The sequence below is a fragment of the Struthio camelus genome, chromosome 8 (genome assembly GCF_040807025.1).
Source record: "Struthio camelus isolate bStrCam1 chromosome 8, bStrCam1.hap1, whole genome shotgun sequence".
In the NCBI taxonomy this organism is placed as follows: domain Eukaryota; kingdom Metazoa; phylum Chordata; class Aves; order Struthioniformes; family Struthionidae; genus Struthio; species Struthio camelus.
This window is the reverse complement of record NC_090949.1, coordinates 31,731,693-31,742,006: the sequence shown is the minus strand read 5'-3', so window position 1 is coordinate 31,742,006 and position 10,314 is coordinate 31,731,693. Positions and strand designations below refer to the sequence as shown.

Below are 10,314 nucleotides of genomic sequence, written 5' to 3'. Positions count from 1 at the left end.
CCCGCCCCGCCCCGCCGGGGCCGGTGCGCAGGACGCGGCGCGAAGCGGAGCCCGAGGAGCGGCGCCATGATGCGGCTGGGGCGGGCGGGGGCGCGGGCGCTGCGCGGGCCGCTGCGCTGGGGACCCGGCGGGGCCGCGCCGGCGCGGGGCGCCGAGGTGCTGGTGGGCGCGTCGGGCGGGCGGAGCGGCGGTGAGTGCGGCGCCCGGCCGGGAGCGGAGGCGGGGAGAGCCGGGACACCTCTTTTACGGTAGAGCTGCCCAGCCTGGGGCAGAAGCCTCTGCGGGGGTAAAACGGCAGTTTCGTCGGTGCGGGCAAACGCGCCGCCGTTCTGTCTTGTATCCCTTTTGGGGGGGGGGGGGGGAGTTCCTGCTCTCGGTAACATACAGTGCTAAAAGTCGGATAACCCCGGGGTGACCTGTGCCGTTCCCTGCGTCTTTGTGCGCTGGCTGGCGAGGTCGGAGGAGCGCAGAGCGAGCCGTGCTAGCGGAACAGAGGGGACCCGGCGGCTCGCAGCCGCCGCGGCCGGTGCAGCAGCACCCCGGAACGTGGCGGGCTGGGAAACGAGCAGGAGTCCGGCCGGGAAAACAGGAGCCGGACTCGCAACTCGCTCACCGTAAGCGGAGGGCTGAGACCCTTTCCTTGCGCTGGTGCGACTGTGCCTCGCTTTCCTACCAGCAAAGCCTGTGAGTTTGGGAGAATTCAGCAAGTCCTTACTTGTGGGAGCTTGCAGACAGCACCGCAGAAACGCCTCTAAGTAAAGAAGGCTGTGACCTGTGTACGTCCGTCTTCCTAAAATGGCTCTGAAATGGAGCCGATGCCTCCCCTTTTTCCAGCAGCAACCTCTGGAAATGATTCTACTATGAAACACTGCCTCTGAGATGATTTCTGTATGCTTCATTCTGGAAAAAAAAATCGGATAATAATTTACAAATCACAAGTGCAAGGGAGAAATAGGTAGATGTTGTGGTCTTTTTTTCCTGCTTGGACTTAGGAACTCTGAATGAAGTCCTCCCAGTAATGAGCTTAGCTTGAAATGAAGCGGATCTGCGCTTTGAGAGAGGTTCTGGAGCGTGAACTGAGAGTGCCTAGTTTGTGCTGTTCTCATGCAAACAGCAATTCCAGGAAGATGTTTTCCTTCATTAAGGAAAATACTCGAAGACAGTAAGGCTATGCCATGAGAACTGAATTAAATAACACTGGAAGCAGAAACCTAACATGGATCACTTGCCTTTTTTTCCCCCCCCACTATTGCAGATGTTTCTAAGATATAAATACCTGAACCGTGTTCCTTTTTTTTTGTTAAAAACGTCTGCTTTTTTATATTATTTGCAGTGTTGCTGAATTTTAGTCATCCTGGATGACTAAAATCATCACTGGATTATACACACAATCTACCACCTCCACTTTTAAAATAACTGATTCTTTTTAAAATATACCTTATAGGCATTTTCAGAAAAGAGAAGATGCAGCATATGCAGACATTGTTCCCAGCTGAATGACTGTGTCAGAGAATTAAAACAAAGTATAACTGAAGTTGTCTCCTATCACTAAGGTATTGCTGAAATCCTAATGAACCGACCCCACGCAAGAAATTCATTGGGAAAAGTATTTGTAAATGAAGTGAGTATAGCCCTGGCCTGTAAAGATGTTTGGAATCATGATCGATAACTAAATAGGATGTGAATAGCTATGATCAAGACTAATTTGTGGGAAACCCGAGACAAAAATTTAATCTTTTGCTAAAAGTCAGCGTAGGCGGCACTGAGGCAAGGCATCTTGGCCTGAAGAAAAAGGGACTGGGATATACGTACGTTGCAGTAACGTCAGATGAGGACTGAACAGAGACACTGGAACTAGATTTAAGTTAGCTGACTCAGACACGAGTTAACGTGTCTTAGTTCGTTTGAGTAATTATGATGAAAACATACTCAGCATCAGGCCTTAGCAGATGATCTGCTCAAGGTCAACACATTCCAGAGAAAGTCTGGCTCAAGCTTGGAAAGGAGGAAGGAGAGTTTAAGGTACAGCAAAAGTTCATCTTTGAACGGAAGAAAAGAGATGGGGGAAACCTGTCATTCTGAAACTCTCATGGAAGGATCCTGCTGGCTCTAAATAAGTGATCTCCCCGTATGTAATTTGGGAAACATGATATATGTGATAATTTAGGTATATACATCTACACGCTCAAGTTTTTCTCCTCCTGTTTGTATTCCCTCCCTCATAGTTGTTCAGTGCTCTGGAACATCTCCGCTTCGACGAGAAGGTTCGTGTGGTGGTGTTCAAAAGTGAAGTTAAAGGTGTATTTTGTGCTGGTACGTAACAAAGGCACTGCAAGCTCTTATTAAAAATACGGATGACTCTTAGGCCCGAAGGTTGATCAGCCTGTCCAGAAAAGCACATGAGAAGAAAAATAGGGGCTGGATTTTGTGTAACAAACAGTCAACACATTGCTCTCTCTTTGGCCTCTCTGATTCAGTAACGAAGACGTGCGTGATGGAGTGAGCCACACAGGCTGCAGTCTGACATCTAAGCTTTTCTATGCTAGCGTTTCTTTTTGGTTGTTAAGCACCTTCAGGCCCAGGTGATTCGTGCTCCTCTGTGAAATCAGTTCACAAAGAGAGTGGAGAATTCTAGCTGCTCCAGCCCAAATGCCCATGCTCTAGAGCTTCCCCTTTACTTGACCAGAAAACTGTCATTTTAAGACTTCTGAAGCTGTCTGACCTGTGGTAGCAAGAACACAGCTCAGATGTCTTTCCTCTGTTCCTGGCTTCTAACCTTTTTTTCTTCCATTTAGGTGCAGACTTAAAGGAACGCGAAAAGATGGATGATGCAGAAGTCGGGCTCTTTGTTAAAAGGCTGAGAAATCTCATGGATGAAATAGGTAAATGATTATCACAGTTTGAAAATTTGTTCCATGCTGTCCATGTTGAGACACTTAAAATTGCTGAAGGAGAGGAAGGACACCAGTCCCAGCAGGTTATCTGTTTAGAAAAGGCTCCCCAAATGGTTCCATCTTAAGTCTCGTACAAAGATATGATCAGAATTAAATATCAGCTGTCCTGCTGCTACTCCAAGGGCAAGATGCACTTCAGCACTGCCTTTTCCAAGATGAAGAGCAGCACACAGACGTGCATATAAGTATCTGCCATAACAAAGCGTTGTATACAAAGTTCCATGTAATGCTTCGGAGAGAACGCTAGACAGAACGAGTAACGGTGGTTGACTTATTTTTAATGCGCCCTCAAAAGCACTAATGATAGGTCTAAGAACAGGGACTCAGATCTCTGAACGAATCTGTTGCCTCTAAGGGTTTTTAGACCTTCCACGCCTCTCTCTTTTAGGAGAGGAATATGGACTTCTACAATTTTCTTCCCGTATTTATCTTTTTTTTTCTCCTCTCACTGGAGAGGAATACTGAAGTCAAATCTGACTGGAATACCAGCCCAAATAGCAGTCATAAAAAGATTACAATATATAGAGAATGACTGCGTCTCACAAACCACAGAAGCAGCGTTACAGGGAGGGTTTCCTCGTGGTTACAGCACAGAACTAGCACGTACTTCTGAAGCCTGTTCCCAGCTTGCTGACTGAATACTTAAAAAGATACCTTATTGAACAGCTCATTTCCAGATGCCTCAGTTTGTTCAGCTATGAAATCACAGCAGTATTTGCCAAGCTCAGGAGCTCTGGATAACATTTAGAAAAGCGCTTGAAGAGCTAACCCTTGTACCAGTGAAAAGCGATAGTGCCTTTGCTTTGACTGTTTAATTGCAACAGCTGGACATTCACATCATAAATGTGCAAGGAGACAATTCATCATGCTTTGTATTGCAGTACACTACAAAAAGGTGTTTGCATTTTTTTTTTCCAGAGAAGGGCGAAGCGCAAAAAAGATTCAGTTTCTCCCAGAGACAGCCAGAATGTTTGTGGCATTCATACAAAAGAAAAAGAAATCTTGATCAGTTTTGAAATGCTTGAGAAATTAAACACTTGAGAAAACTGTTTCTGGAACAGAACTTGATAATCTGTATTGTTTCCTGTAGCTGCACTGCCTGTACCCACAATTGCTGCAATAGATGGCTACGCTTTGGGTGGGGGACTGGAACTGGCGTTGGCTTGTGACCTTCGAGTAGCAGGTTTGTGCGTTGCTTAATGTAGGATTCTCCTTGTAATTGGTGACTATGTTTTAAAGAAAACTTGCATTTGTGATAGCTTACTGCTAATAGAATCTAGCTGGCTAAAAGAGGAATTTAAACAGTTCAGGAAATGACTAGGCATTCGTCCGCAATTTGTGACACTTAGCGACTATTGGGAAAGCAATCTCCTTGCTTAAAAAGTAAACCTTATGTTTAGACAAGATTAGAGGTCCTTCAGAAAACTATTTGCTGGTGAGATTAAATAGTTATTACCATGTAATATTGGGTCAGCCCTCTGGCTTGATCTAGCCTTCACTACTTAAACCAATTTTGAGTGGAAGCCTTGCTGCTTCTATTGCTTTTCTTCTGTCTATTACATTTCATTTACTATGGGCCCAAGATTCATTTTTCTTGATAAAATTGCTACATTCCGGTAAGCAGCCAGACTGCGCATCCCTCATCTGACTTGAGATGCAGGTTTATTAAGCACTGTAATATTCACACTTTTTAGCTACTTGGAGAAATGTTGTTCCACTACAGTGTGGACAGTTTTTAGTTGTATTGACAAAGCTTCTTCCTATCATCAAAAAGTAATTTAACCCCATACTTTTTTCTTTAATAGCTTCATCAGCTAAAATGGGCCTCATTGAGACCACAAGAGGGCTTCTTCCTGGAGCAGGTAATCTTGTTTCATTGATGTTAAGTGTCTTTCTTTCTCAGCTGGTACAGGAAATATTTTGCCATTAGAGCACCTGAAGGGTGTTGAGTTTGGGCTTTGAATATAAATTAGAAACAGTATCTTGTAGTGACCCAAGAGATCTATGAATCCAGGATTCTGTTCTAAGCCCTTGTGTCCAACTTGCTAAGAGTTTAGGAAAGTCACTTTACTCTTTTTTTTTTTTCCATTTATGAGAATACTCATGAGGACGTTGAAGACTTGGATGCTTTGCAAAATGCTGAGATCCTCAGCTGGTAGTTAAAGAAATACACAATCTGTTATTTTTCAGACCTCTTTGTTAATAAGGAAACAAAACTTTTTTTGGCATTTCTCTGAAGTAGAACATGGTGTTTTGGCTATTGTCTTAAGGTGGAACCCAGCGCTTGCCCAGATGTGTTGGAGTAGGTCTTGCAAAGGAACTCATTTTCACGGGTAGACAGATTGATGGACAAGAGGCCTTCTCAATGGGATTAGTAAACCACACAGTGCAACAGAACGATGAGGGAGATGCAGCTTACCAGAGAGCATTAACTTTGGCTAAAGAAATCCTTCCTCAGGTCAGTGTACTATTCATATGGTCAATGTGAAGAAGGTGTTGCTGCTTCCCTTAAGAGAAAACAAAGAATTTAACTCTGAAATTCCTTTCCATGACATAGTAAAATCTTGGTTTCTGACTTTTAAGCCTCTTAACCCCCTGTCCTTTTTGTGAATGCAGTTTCTGCAGAAACAAGTGTTGACATTGAGCTACATAACCCATAGGACAGTCTTACCCTCCCAGCTGTGGTTATGTAGACCTGCAGGCCACATATAGATGTACGTACGCAAAATAAGGTTTTAATTAACTGTAAATAATCCTAATTTGTATTTTAAAGTTACTGCAAATTCCTATAGACTGAAAGGTCATTTGGAAGGAGGGTAATGATGTAAAAATTGCCTTAATGTAAACTGATGGGGTTTTAATTACTTTTAAATGCCTTTTTTTTTTTTTTAAATATAGGCTCCAATTGCTGTGAAAATGGGAAAATTGGCAATAAACAGAGGAATAGAGGTAATACAATCTAAAAATATATTAAGATAAAGAAAGCAGACAAGTAGCTCTTAAAAATTACTGTGGTAAAAATGTTTAGAACACACAAATTATAATCCTTGTTTAAACAAGGCATTTAAAACCTTTTCAAGGTTTTTAAAGATTTGCCTTAAAGACCAAATTAACACGGCAGGATTTTGTTCTACAGTTGTTAGCACTGCAGTTCTAATACCATGTCAATACCAGTCACTGCAAGTGAATGTTTATTGCTTTGAGGGTTACAGACTTCAGACAAATGATATTCCTTCCCTCTCGTCCCCAGGTTGACATCGCATCAGGGATGGCTATCGAGGGGATGTGTTATGCCCAGGTAGGTTACCTTCAGAACACGCCCCTGAAAGCAACAACTGTATGTTTTCTGAAGTGGGTGGGATTTCACAGCATCATCTTGTAATTTCCCCTCTGTAAAGGAGGCCTAACAGATAAAACCAAAGCTTTGAGAACACGCTTAGGTGCAGTTCCAGATTTTTATTTCAAAATATTAACTGTTTTCTCATAAAGAGCTGCCTCTCTCTGTTTTCCTAAGGCCACACTCGTTCCTTAAATACCCTTCTACCTAAAGTGATTGTATATTCTTATGTTTTCCATAATACATTAACTACAGCATGAGCTTTGCAAATGGTTTAGTATTAATAGGTTAAAAAATTGATTCCTGTTATAGTCATTCTTTTGGACAAGTTTTGAGAGCACACGCACCTTTCTGAGCTCTTAGAACAATTTAATTGCTGTGCCCTTCAATGCATTTTAAGGTGATACATCATTGAATGTATGGAAAATACTTTCCTTATATAGTTTGCTGGTCTACAGTCCTTTGTCTTAGACTTTCACTTGTGATTTGCACTAGAAACCAGTCTTTGTTTTCCTGACTGCAAAACGTGGAAGATAGGGCTTAATTTATCACTGAGAGAAAAACAATCTCAGCAAAGACTCTAACACCACTACTGCCAAACTAATCACTACTTAAAATCACATCAGATTTGTCAATGGAAACAAACCTCTCTCTCTTTTTTTTTTTTTCCCCCCCCCCTCTCCTTCAAATGTAGAATATTCCCACACGAGACCGTCAGGAAGGGATGGCTGCCTTCAGGGAGAAAAGACCACCTCGGTTTATTGGCAAATAACGCTTCCTAGCTTCCCCTTGTTTTTTTTGAAGGTAGCTTGGGCGTGAAGAGGAGCCACTAATTTTTTTGGAATTATTTTTATGACTGCATACATACTTAGCTCTTTACCATGGACTACATTTCTGAATACTCCACTGGATCTCTTGTTGTTGCAAGGATTCCCAAATAAAAGAGATTTAACTTTGTAAAGCTGATCTTTTTAGAGAGGGTACAAATCTTTTCTTTCCTTGTTGTTCTGAATCCAGAACAAATTGACAATAGAGAAATAGGTCCAGCACAAAATGAACAAATAGTCTCAGTTCACTAACTGATCATTAACTCCGAGACTGGACTGTCCAGAAGGGCCCTCAAGCTACAGGTAGACCTGATTCATCTAGCTTCTGTCCTAGTTCTCATGCCTGTCACTTAATTCTCCTCCTGTGGTTTGCTAGATGGCAGCACAAGAATGTGTATGTGGGGAGGAGCAGGGTTGCTATTTTCAGGGGCAGCACAGACTTATGCCAGCCGGGACAATGTAACCTGATGGATTGTTTCCAGGCAGCCAGCGCTGACAAATGCTGGATTACAAACAGCCGTCTGGTGTTTGCTGCAAATGAAAGAATTTAGAATTCTATTTCTAAACTTCTACCTAACAGTGCAGAGAGGTAGCTGGAGTCTAAACATCTGAACCCAACTTCCTCAAGAAACCGGGGCTGAAATTTTAGGAACCTAAAGGATGCACTAGCAGTGCCTTTCTCCGTGTCAGCAACAGTAAATTTGCAGGCATGGCCTTCTTAAGACGAGATCCTGCAAGCAACACAGTACGAGATATTGCCATAACAGCTTGTGAACGATTACAGCAGCCACATATGTGATTGTACTTGCACCTATTCATTTAGTATGGCTTGTGACAGGTTTAGGTCTTCCATAGTACAATGTATATGAATCTATGCTATCTAGTATCTCAGCAGTTATTACCTGGGCATCAGGATCACTCTGGACATTTTCTTTGATGTTACGTAAATATGGCAGTCCACCTCCTTCAGTTAACGTGCTGGCAGCTGAAGTACAAAGGAAAAGTTTATCTTCAGGAAACTTGCTGAGATGGCAGAAGAAAACAAATACAAAAACAAAAAACTGGGTCAGAAGAAGGCTATAGGAGAAGTGGTTGGGAATTTTCTTCCCTCACAGTTTCATCACTGAGCAGCTCTGCTGGGATAGAAGAATAAGCAGCAAAACTCAGGGGAGCAAAACCAATGCAGCAGGCATTCTAATTCACTCATAACTTTGTACACATCTCAGCCATGGGACTTTATTATAAAGAAAGATTATAAACTGATTCCTTGAGTTCATAAATGATTCTTAGAATGGAACACAGAAGTGTCAAAAGAAACAGACTATAAAGCAATCATGGACTGGTGACATAGATAAAATCCTCATTTTTAAATTACATGAAAGCTTTTTGTTGGTGCTGTGGGGAACCCAACTTTTCTAGCTGCCCGTAAACTATTACAGCCTTACTCACAGTAAATATCTTAGATCCTAAACGCACTTTAAAAACAAAATCCTTTAAGTTGGATCTAGAACAATGGCGTTTTGTTGGGTTGGCTGAAATGTCAGCAGCTAAAGAAATTGCAGTCTAGACCAGCAGTCTGTCCTGAACTGAGATTATAGTTTAATTCTTGATTATGTATAATACAGGGAAAACGTTTGAGATACGAAACATCACAGCTACTGATTCTAAAGCAACTGTTTTACAATGAAATCCTGCTGTCTGAAGTAATCAGTCAGCTACTTGATGGGCAATGAAGGTTCCCCATGGGGAAAGAAAAGTCTTTCAAGGAAAGCGTTCCACCTCTCACTACAAAACTTCTGCAAGTCAGCAGTCAAGGCTCTCAAACAGATGTCAAGTAAAGTGTAAGGATAAGCTTTGACTTGTCATATGCACATTTGAAAAATCAAAAAGCTAAAAAGGATTACTAAACACTAGGTCAGCTTAGTGTTAATAATATGCTTTAATTGTTCCCATCCTTGATGGGAATTTATCCCAGTAGCTAAAAGTATTATAAGAGTCATTCAGAGGACAACCTTCTAAGAACCAGGCCTCAGAGAGCAAGGACTGGACCTACAAACATGCTACATCTCAACGTGAATAGGAAAAGAGTGCTAGGAAGAGAAACCTATCTCATGATTTACCAAGAGATAAAACCTTTCTAAGACAGTCCGCTGTTACTCTGCCAGGTAATCTGTCCGACAGAACAAGCAGAATTAGCAGAGCAGTGGTCTTTCATCCCTATGATTGTTACGAACAGAGGAAAACAGAATCATCGCTCCAGTCAACTAAACTTACATCCGTTTGGTGTCAGCAGCTGACAACTCACAAAACATGTGTGCCCACACGTGCATACGTGGCCTCTGGCTCAGACTCGCCTGCTGTTTCAGGATCGTGCATTATCCCTGGGGCACAGGGACTGATCTGCAGGCAGCCAGAACGACCCTGCTTTCCACTGGGAACCAAAAAAACCAGTCCGGGGCAGCGTCCCACAGCCACAGCCCCCACCCTCCTTCTCCCCCACCAGCACCATGGCCACCCTGGCAGGCGGTAGCAGCACTGCTCTACTGGTGAGAGCGGGGAGAAACGGTGCAGTCCAGATCCACTTTTCTGGAGCAAAAGTGCAACAGATCAGAACGAAGCTGCTGGCCCGACTGCAGCCCCCACCCCGGCCGCTGTCTATCTGACCAACCCTGGCTGCAGCTGCTGGGGCAGTCCCACTTCCATCCTTTGCAGAAATACGTGCCACCTCTCAGCACCTGTGCACATTTTCAAACATTTCAACAAATATGGAACCTTCTCTTCCCAGCAAGCATTTCCCTTTGGAGCCTGACTAGAAGCTGAAGTTATTTTCTCTGTATTAGAAGCTCTTTCCCCAGCACTGCAGGCTTAGGTGGTACCGTCCCTTCCTTTGCAGGCCTGCACCCATACAGCAAGTGAAGCACCAGAGCTGGAGAAATGCATTTTTAGTAAATGAACTAGGTTATCAAAAGATGCTTATGAAATATAACTTAACCACACTGGAATGGGCAGTCACTTCATACCGTGTTAAGCCTTTAGGCGAAAGCCAAGTACACTAGTCCACCGAGTTAATTCAACTGCAAGTAAGATAAGGCAGTTGGAGTAACTTCAGCAGTTTATGCATTTACAAGAAGTTTCTTATATAAAAGGCTGCAGAGGTAAAGCAGAGACATGTAAGATCTTTGGCCTTCATAAAAAG

General features: G+C 43.0%; 1 protein-coding gene across 5 annotated transcripts; it reads left to right on the top strand.

Moving 5' to 3' along the window:
* Nucleotides 1–5: 5 nt before the first annotated feature.
* Nucleotides 6–8,381, top strand: ECHDC2 (enoyl-CoA hydratase domain containing 2). Of its 5 annotated transcripts, none has more exons than XM_068953169.1 (10): nt 6–190; nt 1,445–1,621; nt 2,226–2,313; nt 2,796–2,882; nt 4,045–4,137; nt 4,760–4,816; nt 5,225–5,412; nt 5,853–5,903; nt 6,205–6,252; nt 6,986–8,381. In XM_068953169.1, the coding sequence occupies exons 2-10, from the start codon at nt 1,571–1,573 to the stop codon at nt 7,061–7,063; spliced, it is 741 nt and encodes a 246-aa protein (XP_068809270.1). In that variant the 5' UTR covers nt 6–190; nt 1,445–1,570; the 3' UTR covers nt 7,064–8,381. The 5 variants fall into 5 exon arrangements, with proteins under 5 accessions (XP_068809270.1, XP_068809269.1, XP_068809271.1 ...); XM_068953168.1 differs by having other exon boundaries at nt 13–190; nt 1,554–1,621; XM_068953170.1 differs by having other exon boundaries at nt 137–248.
* Nucleotides 8,382–10,314: the final 1,933 nt, after the last annotated feature.

What these genes read in the sequence shown, in the direction of transcription:
- ECHDC2 (XM_068953168.1), top strand. Translation starts at nt 67, where the DNA reads ATGATGCGGCTGGGGCGGGCGGGGGCGCGGGCGCTGCGCGGGCCGCTG. An exon ending in GAAAAGTATTTGTAAATGAA is followed by an intron (nt 1,622 to 2,225) that starts GTGAGTATAGCC and finishes CCTCCCTCATAG; the next exon opens with TTGTTCAGTGCTCTGGAACA. An exon ending in AGGGCTTCTTCCTGGAGCAG is followed by an intron (nt 4,817 to 5,224) that starts GTAATCTTGTTT and finishes TATTGTCTTAAG; the next exon opens with GTGGAACCCAGCGCTTGCCC.